The 23,505-nt window shown below is 39.8% G+C and overlaps 2 protein-coding genes across 5 annotated transcripts in view; one reads left to right on the top strand and one right to left on the bottom strand.

Moving 5' to 3' along the window:
* GNAZ (G protein subunit alpha z) overlaps window positions 1–2,735 on the top strand; it is a 114,638-nt gene extending 111,903 nt beyond the window's left edge. For all 4 annotated transcript variants that reach the window (XM_067550022.1, XM_067550023.1, XM_067550024.1 and 1 more), the window contains one exon: window positions 705–2,735. In XM_067550022.1, coding sequence (XP_067406123.1) covers window positions 705–1,049 — 345 coding nt within the window. In that variant the 3' untranslated portion in view covers window positions 1,050–2,735. The remainder of the gene's footprint in view (window positions 1–704) is intronic.
* The window catches only part of RSPH14 (radial spoke head 14 homolog), a 148,604-nt gene extending 125,239 nt beyond the window's left edge, over window positions 1–23,365 (bottom strand). Inside the window, exons 1-3 of the mRNA XM_067550027.1 lie at window positions 23,167–23,365; window positions 21,073–21,175; window positions 20,730–20,848 (exon numbers count right to left, since the gene is read on the bottom strand). Of these exons, the coding sequence (XP_067406128.1) occupies window positions 20,730–20,848; window positions 21,073–21,175; window positions 23,167–23,365 (421 nt within the window). The remainder of the gene's footprint in view (window positions 1–20,729; window positions 20,849–21,072; window positions 21,176–23,166) is intronic.
* Between the last annotated feature and the right edge of the window lie 140 nt (window positions 23,366–23,505).

Raw genomic sequence — 23,505 nt, 5'->3', positions numbered from 1 at the left:
GTATATATGAATTATGCAGTTTTACAATTTGTCAAAGCTTCAAGACCAGACAATACTACATAGATGTAATGTTAAGATGGGCGATAACAATAATAAAATAGGAGAAGACATACATAAATAGGAAGAGGAAAGAAGGAATGGACCAGGGAGAAAGGGGGGGAAGAGAAGAGGTTAGATGGAATGGAGGTCTGGCATTCTTTGAGCTATCTCAATATTTTTTATCCAAATATATTTATAAATAGGGTCCAAATTTCTTTGGATTCATATAGTTGATCTTCATAACAATAAGCTATTCTTTCTTTGGCTGCTGACTCAGACAGGTGTGAATTCAACTGCTCTATTCCAGGTGTAAGTTTACTCTTCTTTTTTTGTAAAATCATTGCAGCCCAAAAATGCATTTGTAATGCTAGCCTGATTGTAGAAAACAGTGAAGAACTACAGCAGCTATTCTTAAAAACTTCAGGCTCTGACTTTGCCTCATGGTTAAAAAAATCAATGTAAATAAAGCCATAATCTATAATGAGCTGCAATATGTCAACATAAGTGAATTAGGGTTCCTGAAAATCCATCCTTTACAGTCAGCAAGGAAGCTGGAATGAGAAACAGAACATTCAAACCTGTTTGCTCACTAACAGCTCTGATTATGTATTTTTTATAGTTGTGTTCAAATGCTGTTGCTGACATTATTGTTTCCTTCCCTTCAGAGTCGAATGGCAGAGAGTCTGCGTCTCTTTGACTCCATTTGCAACAACAACTGGTTTATCAACACTTCCCTCATCCTCTTTTTGAATAAGAAAGATCTACTGGCAGAAAAAATCCGGCGCATCCCGCTAACAGTCTGCTTTCCTGAGTACAAGGGCCAAAACACTTATGAGGAGGCAGCAGTCTACATCCAACGCCAATTTGAGGACTTGAACCGCAACAAGGAGACCAAGGAGATTTATTCGCACTTCACCTGTGCCACGGATACCAGTAATATCCAATTTGTCTTTGATGCGGTGACAGATGTCATCATTCAGAACAATCTCAAGTATATTGGCCTCTGCTAAAATCCATGGGCCTCTATCTGTTTTCCTGAGGTGACACAAAAGGGGCTAACCACCTCCATTTGTGGTGGAAACAATGGGGCTCAAGAAGAGGAAGAGGGAAAGCTGAATTATGTTCACAGTTCTCCCGTCCCTCTTATACTTGCCACAAACATTTTTTTTTTCAAAAATACATGTTTTGGAGGGTGCAAAGCCTCAACAAAAAAAACAAACAAAAAAAAAAAAGTAGAGGTCTGTCTGTATGGAAATATTTTCACCACAGTCACTGCTGGCTCATTCTGTTTGTTTCATTTCATCTTCCTAAGATGGCAGAGCTACCATATTCTATGTAAGAAATAATACTTCATCTAACTGTCCTAAAAACCATTTTACTGCCAGGAAGATTCAGAGCTGTTGAATGGGAGATGGGCCTGCCTTGCAGTTTTCTTTCCTAGGAGAAAAGCTAGTTACAGTTCAAAGGCTATAGAACAGGAGAATCTCAGTAAAGCATTCCTTACAGCTGTACAGAAGGAACACGTATCCACCATACTGGCGAACACAACCGTATAGTATATACACACATCTTGTATAGAGATACACACAACTCACAGCATATACTATTTACACACTTCTGCTCTGCTTCATTATTTATCATGGACACTCTTCCTGTTAAAGGAATTGTTGGTACAAAACTGTTCTGTGATTTCTAACCTAACCTTTAGACCTTTCTGCTCTTTAAAAGCTTCAAAATATGCAGCAAAAATACATTAAATAAATTAAATAACTAATTAAAACTAGGCCAAATCAAGGTCAATGTTTCTTCTACTTGTGAGGAATTTTATACATCTAAAGAGTCTTTACATCTTTTTTTGCCAAATCTTGTGGTGTTTCACAAAAAAACAACAACCCTGAAAGTCTAAAAAAGTTGTGTTCTTTTTTTAACACAAACACACCCAAAAAAATTAAAAAATCACAAGGAATTTTTTAAACTATCGTCGTAGTGTCTGGATTGCTGAGTGTGAAAATTGCCAATGGACAATTTTGCTCCATTGCTCCAAAGAAATCCTGGGAAATACGGTCATATTGTAACAGCCTTCCTCAGGAACTGGAGCCAATGAGACTGTGTATTATATAGCCTCTGAAGTCTTTTTTGTTGTTTTTTTTAATTTAAAAAATGTGATGTATTATTAGAAGGTTAACAGATGAGCGATATGAACAATAACTAAATGTCTTGATATTTGAATTTAATAATTTAAATTATTTGCAGTTTAATGAAATTAAGGAAAGAGAAGAGATGCATTCCTCAGTTCCAGGTTTCATCTCATACAGAAATACTACTGGATAGAGTACTGTTCCAGCAAAATTATGGCAAATTTGAATGCCTGACGAGCTCTTTGGGACTATACTGGAAAATCTCACATGGATCATGTGGGCCTAAATCTCTGGTCACTTGATTCTTTTCTCCCCTTCATAGAAAAGACTTGTTACAGACTTCAGTGTGAAGTCAATGTGTAAATATATGTTCAAGAATTGTAAAGCACATTCACACATACTCTGGAAAAACTCCACCCTTCCTTTGTTCCCCACATGTACCGAGATTAGTGTGAGAATTCTCAGCCAAGGGCTACAAGCAATTTAAAAGAAAAATGTTAATTATAATATCAAAGTTAAAGGTTGTTCACGTTAAGAAAATAAATAATCTGAATGATATTGAACTGGTCCACGGCGTGTTCATTTATTGGTGTTACAATTTAATAATTTTCCCAATTGAATGATGTTTCTAAATCTTTTTGCCAGACTGCAGAATTTTGTTCATTTGCTACAAACCTCTTTTTACAGTTCATCCACCAAGATTAAGGATAATCTTAGTACACAGCAAAAATTGTATCTAAAGCCTCAAATTAGTTCCCAAATTAGTTCATAGAAGATGTTTCTCCTTTTGACAAAACCACCACAAAATTCAATATGACTCCTCAGAAGAGGGCCAGTAGTAACTCTAGGAGGGGTATTGCAGATTGAGATGGAGCTCTGTGGAAGAAACTTCCATGACACCTACCTGCATATTGCCTGGCTCTAGGTGGTGCATTCACAAGCCCCATGTTCAGCAATATATGTCTATATATAGGTAAGTATATAGCCAAGATTTAAATAAATTAATACCTAAAGTTAGGCTTCTAAATCCATACTTAGGTGCCTGAAGAAGTGGTCTGCTTTTTCAAAAATGCTGAGTTCTCAGCAACTCTCACTAATATCAACTGCAGTTGCTGTTTGCCTTGTACATTTGAAAATCAGGCCATTTATTTAGGGACCTCAATATGGATTTAAGAGTACCCATTTTTCAAAATGCTTGCCATATATGGTGGATTTTTCAAAGAAGCCCTGGTAATTTAGTCACAAAGGTCCCATTAAAAATTTGCTCTTGGGCTTGTTGAAAATCCCATCAATCTACAATAACACAAAGAAAATTAAGGTAACAAGACACACCCCACTCACATAAAGGTATGGAAGGAATAAATTAAGAGAAGTCTTCAGGATTCGTTGCTGCACTGAAATTATATACAATGGTGTCAATAACATACACTTATACTTTATAAGGCATTCACTTCCACCTCCAACAGGTACCAAAAAACAATGCACACCACACCTTCACCTAGACTGCACTCTAATGCAAAACCTTATCTTCAACTTCATGTTCTCCTGTATCAAGAAAATGGTACACCTGGCTGTCATACATACTACATTAGTAACATTATTCTACCTTAATATTGCAGAGGTTATCATTAAGGTTTTGCTATCACTATATGAATTGATGAGTATATAAATGAACGTACAAAGGTTCTGATGCTAATTTCCACCTGCTAAACTGTTTTCAGGGAAAAACAGCACAACCGTGAAATAGTGGACAATGTTGCATTTTCATTCTCTGATAATTGATTTCCTTAATCACAAACAATCCAGTGTTAGAGAAAGTTCCTAGACACATTGGCCCAATCTACAATGTGCTCATTCAAAGAGAAAAGAGTTTTTAACTGAATAATTCGGTGCTTAATTTGTAACCCAGGGCAAAAAGAGCAATATAATCAGCTACCATACTGCTGTCCAGACAAGCAATGCAAACCAATAATGTGACCTGAAGGCACAACAGTTGTAGCAGCATGTCAGTCTGGTATGGGGCTTTTCCTTCTTCCTTTCTCCAGTCATTAAAGATATTGTAAGGATTAGTCACTAGCAAGATATTAAATAAAGAACATCCTTAGAGGTAAAGCCTGGTTTGACATGCAGTGTTTCAGCCTTGTTTATCACTTGCCGACTTCCTTCTGTTTCTCTGGTAAGGAATCCGAGATTCATACATTCTAAGGCCAGAAGGGACCACTATGATCATCTTGTCCATATAGCACAGGCCATAGAACTTTCTAAAATAATTCCTAGAGTGAATCTTTTAAAATAACTTCCAATCATGGTTTAAAACTTGCCAATGATAGAGAATCCATCACAATTAACCATTAAATTGGTTAATTACATTCACTGTTAAAAATTTATGCCTCATTTCCAGTTTGAATTTGTCTAGCTTCAACTTCCTGCCACTGGTTGTGTTATACTTTTCTCCATTTGAAGAGACGATTATTAAATATTTGTTCCCCATGTACAGTCTTTAGACTGTAATCAAGTCATCCTTTATCCTTCTCTTTGTTAAGTTAAATAGACTGAGCTCCTTACGTCTGGCACTATAAGGCATGTTTTCTAATCCTTTAATCATTCTCATGGCTTTTCCCTGAACCCTATCCAATTTATCAACATCCTTCTTGAATTATGGACACCAGAATTGGGCACAATATTCTGGCAGTGGTCGCACCAATGCCAAATACAGAGGTATAATAATCTCTCTACTCCGACTCAAGATACCTCTGTTTATACATCCATGGATTACCCTTGTCCTTTTGGTCAGAGCATCGCACTTGGAGCTCATGTTCAGCTCATATACACCATGACCCCCAAATCTTTTTCAGAGTTACTGCTTCCCAGGATGGAACCCCCAATCCTGTAAGTATGGCCTATATTCTTTGTTCCTATATGTATACATTTACATTTAACAGTATTAAAACACATATTGTTTGCTTGCGCCCAGCATACCAAGCGATCCAGATCATTCTATATCAGTGACCTGTACTCTTCATTATTTACCACTTCCCCAATTTTTGTGTCATCTACAAACTTTATCAATGATGACTTTATGTTTTCTTCCAGGTCACTGATAAATATGTTAATAGTATAGGACCAAGAACTGACCTTGCAGTACTCCACTACAAACACCACCTATTCAGTGCTGATTCTCCATTTACATGATCATTTACATGATTCTCCATTTGAGACTTGTCAATTAATCAGATTTAATCTGTGCCATATTAATTTTAATTGTTCTAGTTTTTTAATCAAAATGTCATGCGGTACTATGTCAAATGGCTTACATAAGTCAAAGTATATTACTTCAACGCTATTATCTTTATCAACCAAACTTGTAATCCCATCAAAAAGGTACCAAGTTTGGATCTATTTTTCATAACCCCATGTTGATTGTCTGTAATTATATTTACCCACCTTGAGAGGCCTGCATCATCATGGCCAGGATTGATGTCAGACTGACAGACCTATAATTTTTCACTAGGAGGGTGGTGAAGCATTGGAATGGGTTACCTAGGGAGGTGATGGAATCTCCATCTTTGGAGGTTTTTAAGATGTGGCTTGACAAAGCCCTGGCTGGGATTATTTAGCTGAGGTTAGTCCTGGTTAGTCCTGCTTTGAGCAGGGGGTTGGACTAGATGACCTCCTGAGGTCCCTTCCAACTCTTTGATTCTATGATTCTATACTTGGGTCATCCTGTTTACCATTTTTTAAAATTGGCAGAACATTAGCTTTCTTCCAGTCTTCTATAACTTCCCCAGTGTTCCAAGGCTTATTGAAAGTCAATATTAATGATCCAGCAACCAATTCATCCTGCTCTTTTAAAACTCTTGGATGCAAGTTATTTGGACCAGCTGATTTTAAAAATGTCCATCTTTAGTAGCTGCTGTTTAACATCCTCCTGAGATACTAATGGAATGGAAAGAGTTATCATCAGATGATATGACTACATCCTCTGTTTTTTTCCCAAATACAGAAGAGAATACGAATACAGGGGTCCTGACATCCCACAGAACATAATTGTAGTGAGACAATGGCCAGATAGTTGACTACCTGAAGGCCTAGAGACCCAGAGTAGGCTCTCCTGTCAAATGCACCTAGCTTATGTTCCTCTCTATCAGAAGGAGTCTAAAGTTGCCCCGACTCTCTCTTGTGCTGCAGACATCACCATGGAGTTAGCTGGAGAATTTTGTATGTCTTTCACCTGACACAGGAGACCACAACTGGGTAAGAGGGGAGAAGAAAGGAGAAAGAGCCAGATATCTTTGTCTGAGTTGGGACAGCCAGGGCTAAGAGGCAAGGTCAACTTCTCCATGGTCTGCATCTGTGGCCTGGTCTACACCGACAATGGAGATCGACGTAGTGTGGCTTATGTCGACCACCTAAAATATGCATCTCACTGGAATGTCAGTTCCACTGACCTAAATCACGGTAAAATTTGACTTAATAAAACCACCTCCGCAAATGGCATAGCGCTGAAGTCAAATTCCATGGGTCGAACGAGCGCCAGTATACGCAGAGCGCAACATAAATTGACATCATTGGGCTCTGGGTGGTATCCCATAATGCTCTGTTGTGACTGCTCTGGACATTCGGACTCTGCTGCACCATGGCCACATAAACAGGAAATAACTCCTCCACTCAAGCCCCGGGAAATTTTGAATTCCCATTTCCTGTTTGTTTAGCATGAAGAGAGCTTTGTAGCTGAACTGCTCATGGTGACTGAATGTCCCAAATGCATTCCAGCCTGGAATTGACCTGAGGTCTTGGATCTCATCAGCCTGTGGGGCGAAGAGTCTGTTCTGGCTCAGCTTCGAGCCAGCAAAAGAAATTTAGATATCTACCAGAAGACATCATGTGGTATGGTGGAGAAGAGCTACAACAGGGACGCACAGCAGTGCCACGTTAAAATCAAAGAACTGAGGCAGGCATATCAGAAAACTAAGGAGTTGAACAGTTGTTCTGGCTCGTCACCGAAGACATGCTGCTTTTATGAGGAGCTGCATGTGATTCTCAGCAGTGACCCTACCACTGTGCCACCACACAGCATTGATACCTCCGAAGAATCCCAGTCCAAGATGAATGAGGAGGACTCTGTGGATGAGGAGGAGAATGAGGAGAACAGGGGCAGGAGAGCAGGGTATCCATTCTCAGAGAGCCAGGACCTGTTCGTTATCCCAGAGCAGCACAGCTGGGAACAGTACAGTGTTACAAACCGAAATGTCAGGGAAGGCACATCTGATGAGTGTGTGTAGTAAGTCACATTTCTGTGGTCATATCCCCAGTCCAGCTTCTTATTTTGGGGAAAAAAGAAGTTTGTGTTTTTGTGGGGATGGGCTTCCTGGGGGTTGGTAAACTTCAGCACAGGGTTACCCCCTGAACAGACTACTTATGTGCACAGGGATGCTCCAAGAAGCCTCCGTGGATATCGCCAGGAAACTTTCATGTAGGTACTCTGCAATCCTTTGCAGAAGTTTCTGGGGAGATCAGCCTTATTTCTTCCACTACGGTAGGACACTTTTCTCTGCCACTCTGCTATTAAATGAGCAGGCATCATTGCAGAACACAGCATAGCAGCATAAGCTCCAGGCCTGTACCCCAATGCTTGCAGTAAATCTTCCTTTTACACCTCCATTACCCTCAGGAGACTGATATCACACATGGTCATCTAGAGAAGATGGCGTAAGTTTACAGTATCCAACCAATATAGTCACTGTGTGTTATTTTCCTGCCATGGATGGTGTCCCTAGGCCCCTACACAGACCTCACCATGATATTGTTGTCATAGGTGTTATAGGTCCAGGAACTGGTGCCCCTTTTTTTTTCCTCTAGCGACACTTTACCCACACCCTCCTCCAATCCCTTTTGACCATCTCCTCCCAAACCGGTCTTTGGGATGGTAAAGGGGATCCCAATGATCCTTCTCCTGGATTATGTGTGGATTGGGGAATTTAGTGCTATACAGACTTCTCTGTAATGGATGCAAGGGCCCCTTATTTACCATGTCTGGAATGGCACTCCGACCCATGCAATAGGCACAGATTAGTATGCGAGTCTGGCTTTGCCTTGTGAATATGAAAGGTAGTTCTTTTTACATTGTAACATTTCTTTTATTCCATGGGGGTCAGCTAACAATGGCAACATTGTGCTTTGCTTGTCTTACAGTGGACACCTCACCATTCACCCAATCTTCTACTTCCGCAGAGTGCCTTTCATAGATTAGGAAGCGGAAAAAAAAACTCAGGATGACATCTTCAATGAACTAATGAACACTTCCGCGGCTGCTGAAACAGAGCTCAGAGCCTGGAGGATATCCTAGTCAGAAAAAGTAAACATGGACATGGAACACAGAAAATCAGCACATGAGTAGGAGCATGCAACGCAACAGGAGATGTTGAGTATTATGAGGGATCAGTCTGATATGCTAAGGCATCTGGTAGAGCTCCAGGAAGAGCAGCGGCATGACAGACTCCCTCTGCAGCCCCTGCAAAACGCTCAGCCAACAAGCTGTTTCCCAGCCCCCACCTCCAAGTGTTCTAGGAGGAGGTTGATCAGGGTGCAGTACACACTGCACACCATGCCGGTGGAGGTGAGCAGAAATTGATGATGGCCCCTTTAAGAACTAGGAATGTGCATGATTTGCTGTTTGCATAGTCACACTTTGCACTGGCTGCTCAAGCAGCCTTATGAGAATGTTAAATTATCTTTCTTTCCCCCCAGTGTAACTGATCACCAATAAAACTTTACTGCTTTAAAAAACATTTCTCTTCATTCATGGAGAGCTTGGGGATTGCTGGTGGGAAAAGAAGGGGAGGTGGCCGATGATGTGAGAATGAGGGATGGGACTGGAAGGCACAGCACTGACAGAGATGTACATTATTGTAGTTAATTCCAAAAACAGGTTTTCAATGCTTCCCTGAGGCGCAGCGCTCCACAGTTGTCTCTTAGCGTAGCACTGGAATCTGACTGTTCAAAATTAGTGGCCAGCCTATTATCCTCCATGACCCAACCCTGGGGTGACTTTTCCCCCTTTGTTTCACAAATATTATGGAGCACACAGCAGACAGAGATAACAGTTGGAATGTTGCGTTCACCGAGGTCTAACCTAGTGAGCAAGTTGTGCCATCTTGCCTTTAAGCAGCCAAATGCACATTCCACCACCATTCTGCATTTGCTGAGCCTATTATAGCAATACTCCTTCGTGCTGTCCAAGTGCCCTATGGCTTCATTAGCCAGAGGAGCAAGGGATAGGCAGGATCCCCCAGGATCACTATTGGCATTTCAACATCCCCAATATTTATTTTTTGGTCAGGGAAGAAAGTGCCCACCTGCGTCTCTTTGAACAGACCTGAGTTCCTAAAGAGGCGCACATCATGCACCTCTCCAGACCACCCCACGTTGAAGTCAGTGAAATGTCCCCTATGATCCACAAGGGCCTGCAACACCATTGAGAAGTATCCCTTCCGGTTTATGTATTCTGTGGCAAGGTAGTCCGGTGCTAAGATAGGGATATGCATGTCAGCTATCACCCCCCCTCCCCATAGTTTGGGAACCCCATTGCAGCAAACCCGTCCACTATGTCCTGCACGTTTCTCAAAGTCACTACCCTTCTTAGCAGAAGTCTATTAATGGCCTGACACACTTGCATCACAGCAGCCCCCAGGGTGGATTTACCGACTCCAAATTGATTCCCAACTGACCGGTAGCAGTCTGGGGTTGCTAGCTTCCACGGAGAGATGGCCACTCACTTACTGTCAGAGCAGGTCTCAAGCGAGTATTTATGAACATCAGGGCTGGGGACAGCTCTGCGCAAAGTTAAATGAAAGTGGCCTTTCTCATACGAAAGTTCTGCAGCCACTGATCATCATCCCACACCTTCATAATGATGTGGTCCCACCAGTCAGTGCTTATTTCCCGGGACAAGAACTGCTGCTCCACTGACTGAAGATGCTGCATGACAGCCTGCAGCAAACGGGAATTGTTTTGCTTTATGGCTTGTAGCAGGGCAGCCTCAGTAACATCACAATTTTCCACACTGCAGCAGCTGTCTCAGCCTTGAAAGTACTGCAGAATAAGTCATGAGGTGTTTGTGATGCTCACAATGATAGTGTAGAGCTGAGCGGGCTCCACGCCTCTCTGGCAACAGCGTGCGCCTGACAGAGAATGAAGGGTCTGAAAAAAATGGCGCGAAAAGGCAATCGTCTGTTTGTTTGGACTGGGACAAGATGGGAGAGAGTACATTGCATCATGGAAGGATGACAACCTTCCAAAAAGCCTCTGCATCTAGTTACACTGTGGGATTAGTAACCCATGGTGCACTGTTTTGATTGGCGACTCAGGTGCGGCTAGTGGGAATGCAATACCCCTACGCAATGAGTGTGGTGTAATCACACTCCTGCAACTTCTAAAATTCAGCAGGTGAAAGTTGATTTAAAATAAAATCAACTTAAAATAAATCAACTTCACTCCACAGTGTAGACATACTCTGTGATATGTCAAATGGGGGATCAGTTGTCTCCAGCACTGTGACCCTTGTTTGCATTGGAGCGTATTTGCTGTTCTCCCACCAGCTCTGAAAGTATCTTTGATCATCAGGAGGAGAAACAGATGAAGCACTACTCTGTTTTTCTCTGTTTTCTGAATGTTCCTCCAAATGGGACTTGTATGGTTTCTCTGAAGGCTCATTCCATTCCTCAGATAAGCAGATTCTCCTGCATATACAATAAAACTTCAGAGTTACGAACAGGAATGGAGGTTGTTCGTAACCCTGAAATGTACATAACTCTGAATAAATTGTTATGGTTGTTCTTTCAAAATTTTACAACTGAACATTGACTTAATACAGCTTTGAAAATTTACTATGCATAACAAAAATGGTGCTTTTAACTATCTCAATTTAAATGAAACAAGCACAGAAACAGTTTCCTTACCATGTCAAATATTTTTTAAACGTTCCCTTTACTGTTTTAGTAGTTTATGTTTAATGCAGTACTGTACTATATTTGCTCCCCCCCTCCCTGCTGCTGCCTGATTGAGTACTTCCGGTTCCAAATGAGCTATGTGGTTGACTGGTTAGTTTGTAACGCTGATGTTTGTAAGGCTAAAGTTCTATTGTATGAGGGATCTGGTTCCAGCAAGGAAGGCTGTATTGGCACTGGATAGAGAATAGGCTTTGGTTGAGGGCATCAGTAACAGAAAGAGTATTGGCACAGGCACCAAAGTTGGTGCCACAGCTGGTCTTGCAGCTTCCAAAATGGCCTTCACAGAGTCCTCTATGTAGGGCCACAATAGTAATCCAAGAGGGCCCTGCATGATATCATTCCATGATGTCTGGATTTGAGGCAAGGAAAGAAGTCCAGTATCCAAAGGTCAAGTCAGGGGACACTTCACATTTGTCTCCAAAGAGTCAAAGGTACTCTGAGGGAGCTCCAGATCATGACCAGAGAAATTGGTTCATGCACAGAGTCAAGCAATAGGTAAGCATGAGGTGGGCTGGCTAGTAGTTTCGATGATGGATGCCCACTTAAACACAGTCAATCTCTCTGTGTGTGACCAGGATCTGAACTGGCATTGAATCCAATTTAGTTAGTGCTGGAATGTCCAGATCCAGAGGAGCTTGGAAAAAAGATGACAGCAGGACATTTCAGAGTTCTTGAAGCACTCATAGACTGGAGAATACAAAAGAGGAAAGATATGGTGCTTTTATATTTTTATTCTTTTCTTTCTCTTTTTTTTTTTTTTTTTTTGGTCCCTCTTGTGATGAGACATACTTCCGTCTCTCCTTCTTTTTACCTGAATGGGTATCTGACTGGGCTTTTGGTGCCAAGACAGAGGCATCAGTGCCAACGACAATGGTGCCAGGTGATGGTAAACACTGAAGTGGGTGCTTCCTGAATCAGCATCAAGACTATTGATGCCACAAGAGGCAGTGGTGGTTTGGTCTTCAGTGCTTTTGATTTAATTGGTGCTGGATGTGAGCTTCATTCCCAGCATAAGGAAGAGGATATTCCAGTCTTGAACCCATGATAGAACGTGGTATTGAAGCCAAAGAAGCAAAGTGAGCCTAGGGTCATGGGTAAGAGGACCTCAAACAGCATCTGGTTTTAATCCCCTGAATGAATCCACTGAACTATCAGGTTGCAGGCATTAAGAAGCTAAATGATCATGGAAAACCAAGTGTCTCTCCCTTCTAGCATAAGAAATGAAGGCACAGCAAAACACATTGCTTTATTGAGCAGGTCTTACCCAGACATACAAGACACTAGACTTGAGTGTTGGTCTCCAGTACAATTGTTGGACACAAAATGCACCTTCTGAAATCCTTATGGAGTTTTGGGTCTGACATGGTCCTGGTAAAGACTCCCAGGACAAGAAAAGGGCCATCCTCACTAAACTATCCTAAATGAGAAACTAACTGTTTACAAGAAAATCTCTAAATAGGCTAAGGGAAGGTCTAGTCTGAGGACATGAAGATGAGTTCCATTTGCTCTCTGTGATAGTAGGGGATGTACTCCCTAATACAGAATAAAGCAAAGAAGTCACCTTTTCATGAGAACTCTGTCATTCTCAACCAATGTGGCTTTTCAAGGCAGTTCTGCAGTTCGACTCCAGGAGCACCAGATCCCAGAAATGGTAATGCTTGGAGGCCCTTGAAGAAGAATATATTTAATCCTAAATTATTGATATGTACTCAACATTAAAATCGGCTTAACTAAGTTTTTGTCTGCAGTATGTGGTAAAGGGGAAATGTTCAAAGGCAGAAAGAGCAATTAGATGCCTACTCCCAATGAAAGTCAAGGAGAGTGGCTTGCCTAATGTGTTTGAAAATATACCACTAAATATATACTGGTAAGTATTAAAAAAACCCAAAAACCCTCATACAGCGCTACATATATTTCAGTATACTTGTATCAAAACTCCAAACAATATATGGCATCTATACCCCATTAATATACTGTAATAGCAAAAATTTTCACACATTCTGAATACGGTTTCTACTTATACTACTACATTTTTAAGAATCCAGTTCCACTATCCTGAGTAAATTAAAAAGCTTGTTATGGAGTGACTGATGTAACTAAATGAATAATATGTAAAGAGAAAAAAATAGTTTTGCAGGAACTATTTAACATTTACCAGCATCTGAAAGATTAATCACATACTGCCACTTACTGGTAAGAAATTGAGAAGACCTCACAACAATGGACCAGAATATGCTAAAAGCAGATTGTCTCTGTAACTTGGAGGGAAAAAGAGAGTCTCAGATTAATCGGTCAAGCAAATGTCAAATGTGGTGAATCAAGATGAAGGAACAGAGATGAGGATAACACTGGAAAAGCAGATGAGCAAGCAGGGGAGCAGGTGGCTATCAGGTCAGAGAAGCAGGGCGGAGCTAGTTCTGAAAACCAGCAGGTCATTTTTTAATTGGATTCAGATATGGAAAGGAAGCCAGTGATGGTGAGAAATTATGAGGTTGATACAATTTTATTTCCTGAAGGAAGAAAGCAGTCGTGTCATGGCATTCTGGACTCCCCGAAGTTTATAAAGTACTGATTCAGGAAAACTATAAAAGACAGAAATGCAATAGTCAAGATGTGAAGTGATAAAAGCATAAATAAGGATTTCATCAGAGAGCAGGGTCAAAATAAGGACAAATTCTTGCAATGTTCCAGAAGTGGTGATGGACTGGCTTATTTATAGATAAAAGAGATGTGGGAGACAAAAGTAAGTTCAGAGTCAAAGCTGACATCAGGCAAGAAATAGAACTAATATCTGAGTTAACCCTTTTGGAGACAGTGGGTCTATATTATACATATCTGTCTAAGGATTTATTTGGCTCACCAAATGGAAAATGCCAAAGTTTTAAGGGTTAGGGAGAATGATAGCAGAATTGGAGACATGGGACATCAAAGGGCTAGATTCATCCAAGTTGTTTGCAGAGAGGTGTTCCTTACATCTCCATGGACCCTGGGAGGCTTAAACCCCAAAGGCCCAGGAAGGTGTTGTTACTGTTCCCTCAAAGTTTTTGCTAGGGAAAGGCAGTTTCAAATTGCTATCAAGGCTCTGCCACCCAAGGCTTCACAAGTAACGTGCCAACTCACTGCATCCCCCAGCCACCATTCCTGGACACTGCCACACATTTTTGGATTGCAGTAATCCCCGAAGTCCTCGTGATAGACAAAGGTTGCAGCCACTTTCTACCACCACAACCTCCCAACAACAGGCTTTCTGCCTTAGTGGACATAAACCAATATCTAGACCAGCAAAAGATAGTAAAGACCCTGGCTTAATATCAGCCAAGAATTCTTTACCCAGAATAACATTAGTCTTTGAAGCATTTAATAGCAAGAAGAAATTAAGAGGTAGCTAGGAGGAGAAGGTCAAAACTTTGAGGCACTCCATAGCAAAAGAAATGGAGTTTATAACAGACAGATTAGAAGTTCAATGAGAGTGGTATGGTTCAAATAAACCATAAGAAGACAGTGCTGGAGACACCAACTTCTTGCTTGAGAAAGGTAAGTCAAATCCTGCTTTTCTCATGCATGCAAATAGTCCCACTGCAGTCAATCTGACTACTCGCACATGTAAAATGAGCAGAATTTGACCCAAAGCATGATTAGATCAAGTGTAACAGAAATGGGTGGAAGTGTTCAAAATACATAATAGTAACACAAAATTATTTTAAAAGATACCAAAAAAAAAACCCTTTAGGATTTGGTCCCTTATAAGGCAATTCTGCCTACGCCTTTCAACTAAATTTGCAATGAGGGCACATGACAATTTTATGTAAGGCCTTTTACTGCATAACTAAGTAATTTTCACAACAATGTAAATCTGATGTTTCCTGAATATTAACATGCTGTGCGTCTTTCAGTGGAAAAAAAATGTAACAAATGTTCAAAGAATTTATTTATATAATGAGGAAGGATTTCACAGTTTTGATAATAATGTTTTTCCCCAAAATATCAACAGTTCCTCTATTTTATTTTCATACCTGCCTGTTGTCCCCACCTGTACTCTTCCTTCTCTTTTGAGAGCTCCCGTGTTGTTCACTGTAACTAGTCAAAAATGTATTGAATATTTGATTTTGGGAATCTGCTTCTTAGCCACTAGCAATAATGGTCCAGATATCACCATGAAGTACACTAATAGCATATTTTGTTTTATGTGGAATTTTTTAATAGTAATGTTTTATGCTTTGGCACCACCAAGAGCCAATTTTGCTTACTACCGCATTTAATCGTGAGATAGATTCAGCTATTCTAATGAAATCCAAAGCTATCTGCTTTTTGTGTAACCCTTGATAAAGTCTTTGCTCTCTAGAGATTCATCCAAAAGAAAAACTTTTGTTTGGAATCAGTAGTGGCTCTGGAAAAAAAAATAATTTGGGAAGTAGGTGCTACTGCTGTGCCATTTGTCTTTGTAAAACTTTAAACATAAAATAAAAACTACAGCTTGAGATGTTTCATCAACTAATCAAATGTGTATGACAAAAATACAAACACTGAACCAAAAAGCAGTGTGACTGATACAGCTAAAACATACAGGTAACTCATTAACAACTTCAAACCACTAGTCTCATATTTCCAAAGCTGAGTGATTGAATGGAACTGTTTACTAATGCTTCTTCAGGTAATATATTGTCCACTGAAAGCAATCCAAATAAAGGTACTCAGCACCTCCTGAGCCTGGGCCTTAAAATAATAGGAAAGAGAGCATCTTCTCACTGGAATCCTTGTTAGTAAACAGTGATCTACCCAGTTAAAAGCCTACAGTGGCTACAAGAGAAATACTTTACATGCTAGGTCTGATCCTTTGAGGTAGTGAGTGCCCGTAAACCCTATTGACTTGAACGGGAGTTGTGAACTCCCATTGAGTATTAACACAAAAGCCTAATGATTACAATTTAAATGCCAACTATAAACTATATCACTGATGATTTCATCAGAAATACACACCTAAGTGTTTATTCTACAATACCAAACTGCCTCCCACACCTTGCTGCTGCCGAAAGAATTATACCTTCATGCCAAAATTCCAGCTTCCCTCAACAATTTCTACAATGCAGTTATACATTTTCAATTCAAAGTTCTGCATTATATTGAAAATTTAGACAGCATAAAGTAAACTGAATTTATTCTCAAGGGCTACTATACTGATTATATTATTTATTTCCAGCCTTCATTCACTTTCATAATTAATTCAATAAAATCTTGCATTAAAAAATGTTATCTAAAGCTGCTACAGAATCTCTAGTCTGCCAGATTTAAGTGCAGCTTTACCTGGAGAATTTAAGTCAAACTGGTCTCAGAGTCAGAGTATACAAGGCTTAGATCATGTATGCCACAGTTTGCCAACAGTCCCTTATTACAAGGGACGTACCTTATTTTTTCATCTCTGTACAATAAGATAGGGAGTTGCTGAGTGCTGCAAAAAGAGCAAGAAATATCCCTGGTAAATGTAGATGAGTACTGAAAGAGGGGTAGGGCGGGGGTGCTAAGAAAACCATATTTTATTTTTGAAATACAATGTTGGCCACCTTATGATAGCAAAATTATAAGAGCTTGTACAAATGTTTAATGATTAAATATACATAGAAAACATGCAGTGGATGGGTTTTCAAAAGTTACAAGTGATTTTGGGTGCTTCTGTTTTTGGGGGTGCAGCTTGAGACATTTTGAAAGGGCCTGATTTTCAGAAAATACTGAGCACCAAGTGCATTATTTTACAAAAAATTGAAATGTTTGCTTATACCCAGAATAGAATAATAAAAGATTAGGGTTGGAAGGGACCTCAGGAGGTCATCTAGTCCAACCCCCTGCTCAAAGCAGGACCAACCCCAACTAAGTCATCCCAAACAGGGCTTTTTCAAGTCGGGCCTTAAAAACCTATAACGATAGAGATTCCACCACATCCCTAGGTAACCCATTCCAGTGCTTCACCACTCTCCTAGTGAAAAAGTTTTTCCTAATATCAAACCTAGACCTCCCCCACGACAACTTGAGACCACTGTTCCTTGTTCTGTCATCTGCCACAACTGAGAACAGCTTAGCTCCATCTTCTTTGGAATCCCCCTTCAGGTAATTGAAGGCTGCTATCAAATCCCCCCTCACTCTTCTCTTCTGCAGACTAAAGAAGCTCAGTTCCCTCGTCCTCCCCCCAAAAGTCATGTGCCCCAGCCCTCTAACCATTTTTGTTGTCCTCCACTGAATGCTCTATAATTTGTCCACATCTTTTTTGTAATGGGGAGGCCCAAAACTGGACACAATACTCCAGATATAGCCTCATCTGAGCAGTGATATTCAGACCCGTCTGAGTTAACAGCCAAAGAAAAGAATAGCTTATTGCTGTAGAGGTCAATTATATGAATTCGAAGAAATTTTAATCACATTTCTAGATACATTTGGATTAAAAATATTTAGAATGCCCAAAGAAGGACAGACTTCCAATTCTCCTAACCCCTCCTTCTTTTCCCTCTCTCCCTGGTCCCCTGCTTTTCCTATTTATATAGGTTTTGCCTATTTTCTTACTGCAACCCCCACTGTAATGTATTATATCTTTATAGTATTGTCTGGTTTTGTACTGTCTGGTCTTGCAGTTTTGACGAGTTGTAAAATTGCATAATTGCATAATTCTTTTGAGAATCCCATGAAGCGTATGGTACTTAGAAACATATATAAGTTATAAGTCATTCATTTTTTTGTATTTTTCTCTTTTTGTTTTTTATAAAAATTAATTTTTAAAAGGGTCACCAGAAAAAAGCATTCAGTACAGAGAAAATCAGGATCCATTAAGATTTCTCCAGTTTGGCTGCCAAAATTTGAGGTATGCAAGATCACAAAACTTTGGTTTTGTATTTCTATTCAAAATCAGTATTTAAGGCTGGTAAATCAAGACTGTGCTCTTCAACAATGGAACCCATTTCCATTAACTACTGATGAGAACAAACTAAGGCCTCAATCCTGCAATGAGCTCCATTTTGGGTGGACCTTGCACCTAAAAAAGATCTCATTCCAGGATCGGAATCTAAAAAGTGACCAAGGGTTTTACCTGAAGTCAGACAGCAACATTCATTTGTCCTGAAAAAATTAATTACTTTATAGGATATTTTCTTTACAAACCTAACTCCAGATGGAAAAACTTCCTGATACTAAACAAACAAACAGGGTATTCATGGCTGAGGATGTGAGGGAGATTCCCAAATCTGAGCTATTCTTTTTAGGTGACAAATCTGAGGAACTGTCCCAAATTGAGGAGGCATTAGAGGAGGTTTTGGAACAAATAGATAAATTAAACACTAATAAGTCATCAGGACCAGATAGTATTCACCCAATAGCTCTGAAGCAACTCAAATGTGAAATTGCAGAACTACTAGCTGTGGTATGTAACCTATCATTTAAATCAGCTTCTGTACCAGATGACTGGAGGATAGCTATTGTGATGCCAAGAGTCAGTACGCCAAGACTCTTTTTCGAGCCAACTCTCTGCCAAAAAACTCTCTCTCTCTTTTTGCTTTCTTCCAGGACCATGTTAGTGGTGCCTATCTTGCTGCTTTCTGTCTGCCTACAGCTGCTTCTGAACCACAGCCCCATGCGTTTGCTCTCAGATCCCAATGAAACCCCTCCCGCACATAGCTCAGTTTCTGACTGGTATTGTACATGGCTTGTGTTTTTGGTGGAGGCTCCTATTTTTTCATCTATCTTACTCCAAAAGGAAACTTAAGTTCTTTTTATATTTATCCTGAATGAAAGGTGACACTCACGGCCACCAGCTCCAATGAGGTTTTTGACTGTCTTAAGATCACAGACATGTCTTCTGGTAGACACCAAAATTCTTGTCATAAAATATACAGGAATAGTCCCTAAAATTTAAGGCTGCAGTACTGTTTACATTCAAACTTCTCTAATGGATGATCTTACAATAAATTCAGTAATAGTAGCCATGCATGCCATAAAATACACTGGATTTATAATATATGGCACACTGAAATTATGTTCTGCAGGAAATTTCTGGCAGCCTGTTTAAAAAATGAGACATGAAAAAGGTGTGATTTTCATATACACTAAAGCCCCTTTATATCACTTTGGTGGTGTAAAGGGGCTTATGTGAATATAATGTAATTTACTTCATGTTAAGGTCTGTTTACACTGCTATTTGTGACTATTTGTAAGTTAAACTGTTCTTCTGATCTGAAAAGGACATACCAAGAATCCTGCTTGCCTTTAGCATTTCAATACACTGCTAGCTCTGAAGAACAGTCAGTCACAGGAAGAGCAAAGAGACAATGTGATACCCAAACACATACTTGAAAATAAATGCACAAGTAATATGTCTAATTTTAGCCATACTAGCCTTGACAACAAGTCTTTAAACATGTACTTCTGCTGTGAACCAATTGGCATAATTTCTTCCTGTGACATTTTCTTCTAAGTATCAAAAAATGCTATTTATCATCCTGACTACAGAGCTAAATGAATGAGTACCCTTATAGATCAGGACATACAAAAAAGTCACATTGCAAGCCACCTTCTCATTAGTTATCCTGTAGACTTTCAAATCTAATGGAACAAAATAATGCAGAAAAAAACATGAAATTACCGTTCTACTTGAAAATCCTTTCATCTAATAGATGTGTGATCTACAACACCTTAATGGTGATCATGGTTTAGAGTGGGGTGAAGTGGGGGACATTTATGTAGGATCTGCACTGCCCTTGCACTGAAGAAATTTGCCTCAAGCCTCTTGCAGCTCGTGTACAGCCCCTATAAGTTGCAAGAGTAGCGTATGGGGGCTGGAATGGTAGCCAAAATCAGTCCCCTAATATTAAGAGGGAGGTATCACCTGACAGAGAAAGGATAAGGAGCCTTTTTAATACATCATGGTAATTCCTGAAATCCAAATTCAAGGGCTCAATCCTGCAAACTCTTCATTTCAAGGGAATAGCCTTACCCATGCAAGTAGTCTCACTTAAGTCTATGGTATTCAGCTTGTGAGAAAGAGTTTGCAAGATCAGACTGCAAAAGAAATATACATAAATTGCTATTCTCTGACACATCACATTACAACAAAAACTTGTGTTTCAACATAATCTGTGAACTGAGTAAGCCTTTATCTTTTAAAAGTAAAAATTCACACTACTATTATTATAAAACATGCAAACAATTTTAAAAGACAGAAAACCAGCATCAGGCAATATAATTGTCCCTCACTCAAAAGCAGCAAGACTTTCTTCTATAGTCCTCAGATGTAACTCAGATGATAAGGTAAAACAGAAAGACAATAACTAAAGAAAATTAAGATCAGCAAGAATAAATAAAATTATTTCTCATAAATGGGATTTTAAGAAAACTGAAAAAAATAAAGTTGTAAGTTATTTTAGGAATAAGGTACATTCAGCTATCTGCTTTGGCCTGCTTGAGTATTTAATCACTTGAAATGCATACTTAAATAAATTGACGTGAAAAGACTAAGAGCATCTTATGGATCCTTCTGAAATAAATACTTTGAATTAAAAAAAAAACCTACCCGTAGGCAATTCTGCCATCATTTCAAACGCCCGATGCATGTTCCACCGACAGATATCCACTGGATCATTCAAGAGCTGGGACAGGGCAGGAATGACTCCATTTTTTATAAAGCCATCCCTACAAACAGAGAGCTGCGTTTATGGGAGATTTAACTAAGCATAGCAAAACTCATAAAGCCTAGCAATGTGTAATAATTTCACTGACATTCTGTTCTAAATCTTAATACACTCCAGCAATCTTGCTGAAACTTGGAAACTGTGCTGCTGAATATTCTTCACGGAAACTTCATCTACTATCTCCACTCCCCAGTATCATCCAGTAAACTCTGGAAATATATTTACCTGCCAACATTATGAGTAGCCATTATATAAAGGACTTCGGTTGTTTTTTGTCGAACAGTACTATCTTGATCTAGAAGCAAATATTTCAGGTTATCCAGGAATCCTGAGAGACAGAACAGATTAATTTTTTAATATTTCTTTATTTCAGGGTCAGTTTAAAATAGCAATGATTAGGTCAAACTCTGGCTCTGACGCATCAAGAAAGGAAGTGACTTCCAGAGTTGAAGATTTACCACAAAAAAGGCCATACCACGAATCTCCCAAAGTTGAAATTTCACAACTGTAGTGTATGAGTTACAGCTATAATATGCTTAACACAGCTAGCAATGCTAATGGCATGATTCAAAACCCAATGAAGACAATGGAAAGACTTTTATTAACTTCAGTGGGCACTGGATCAGTCCATAAGCAAACAGGCTGCTGTGTTCTGCACTAGCTAAGAACCTAATCCTGCAAATACTTATACACTTGCTTAAATCTAAGCTTGTAAGTAGTGTCATTAAAGCAGTTCTCAAACTTAAGTCTATGGTATTCAGCTTGTGAGAAAGAGTTTGCAAGATCAGACTGCAAAAGAAATATACATAAATTGCTAGTCTCTGACACATCACATTACAACAAAAACTTGTGTTTCAACATAATCTGTGAACTGAGTAAGCCTTTATCTTTTAAAAGTAAAAATTCACACTACTATTATTATAAAACATGCAAACAATTTTAAAAGGCAGAAAACCAGCATCAGGCAATATAATTGTCCCTCACTCAAAAAATAACTTGACATGTTCCAAAGGGGATCACCAGTATTCATGGCTAGAGGAAATACCAGAAGAGGAAGGATTTCAAGAATAGTGATGGGGAATAGAGATTAAAATGGTGGCAAAGATGAGGCAAATTCCTTCTTTAGCTTAAATTAAACTAGCTCTAGGTATGCAGCAACCAGAGTGCCAAAAATGCATAGTAGACTGAGTTCAGTGGAGCTGTGCCAGAGTTGAGTGGTTGCTGTGTTTTAATGACCATTTGCAGGAGAAGCTCATTTAATCTAGCCATACCAGGGGAAAATATTGATCCAAATCTTGGGAAAATATAGATGTTAAGATACAGTGTAGATGATGGTGTTATAATATTCAGCGAGACTGTCTTTAACATCATACTTCCATTGAATGTCACTGATTTTACCTCTTAATTTACACCCTGCCAATACAATCCCCAACATGCTCCCCAGAAGCATTGCTGCCTGAAAGAAGGCTGTCTGGGCTGTCCAGCAGGATCCAGCTCTACTCAATTCACCTCACAACCCACTGCACAAGGGATGAATGATAAAAGATGACCAAGTAGATTTTGCTAACCATTTTGTAAGCCTGACTTAAATATTTAATTATTTTATTCCATATTATTTAAAGGTTCATCAGAGCACAGACACTGATCCTACAATGGTAACTCATGATTTGGACCATCACACCTGTGCTGAATGTCAATCAGGTCAGTGGGACTCCACATGGATGTAAATGCCAGCACTATCTGATCCATGTGAGTGGACCCTTGTCTGTGCAAAGCCCCAGTGAAGTCAGTAGGTCTTCATATGGGCTTAAGTGTCCAACAACTGCACAGAACAGCTTGGAAGCTCAGGGTCTCAGAGAACAAAAGTCCCACCATCACACATATTGTAGGAAGAAAGTTAAAAGATGACCTAAAAAGAAAAAAATATTGAGCTTGCTTTATGCTTTCCTGAAAGATTTTTCTCCCCAAAGCCAATGTTTTTTGTGGTTACTGTTTACATTATTAGAAGGTCAGGTCTCTGTTACTTTGTTTCTCCTGGAAGCTCATTCACTACAGGAGAACTTGTAAGATTAGGATAGCAAAGACCCCGTGCAAATAAAGTATAATTAATTGATAGGGAAAGTGATTTTCATTTGGACTAATTACAACTTTTAAAAAACATTTGCTAAACCGGGAAATGTGGGGCATGACTTTCCTTGTATTTCTAAGGCAACCTTTACAGGACTCTTGTACATCATAAAGAAACAAACAAAACCATTTTCCCCTTGGTAGGTATAGTGATAGGTCTTCTGAAAATCTGTGGCATGAGCGATCACTTACCTAGTTTTATTGCTTGGTAGACATTCTCTGGGTCATGCACCAGGTCACATAGGGCCATCAATGCCCGCTGCCGGGTCAGCAGCTCAGGGGACTGTAACTCCTCCTTGAGCTTAGGAAGGGCCCTCTCTCCAAAAGCAATGGGGGCTTTAGTGGGGTCAATGTCGGGGGGCAGTTTGGCTGAGATACGCGCGTGTGCCATCCCTAGGTGCTATGGGATGGATGTTCTAAAGGCACCCCAAAATCACACCCGGGGAAGGGGGGGGCTAAAGTTCACGAGGAAGCAGGAACTCCCCAGCCCCAAGCAGAGCTGCTTTGTGACGGAGTCCCGCTGTGAGGAGC

This window comes from Emydura macquarii, unplaced genomic scaffold (assembly GCF_026122565.2).
Source record: "Emydura macquarii macquarii isolate MOO-44397 ecotype Brisbane River unplaced genomic scaffold, CSIRO-AGI_Emac_v2 contig_1254, whole genome shotgun sequence".
In the NCBI taxonomy this organism is placed as follows: Eukaryota; Metazoa; Chordata; order Testudines; family Chelidae; genus Emydura; species Emydura macquarii.
This window is presented reverse-complemented; position numbering and strand designations above follow the sequence as displayed.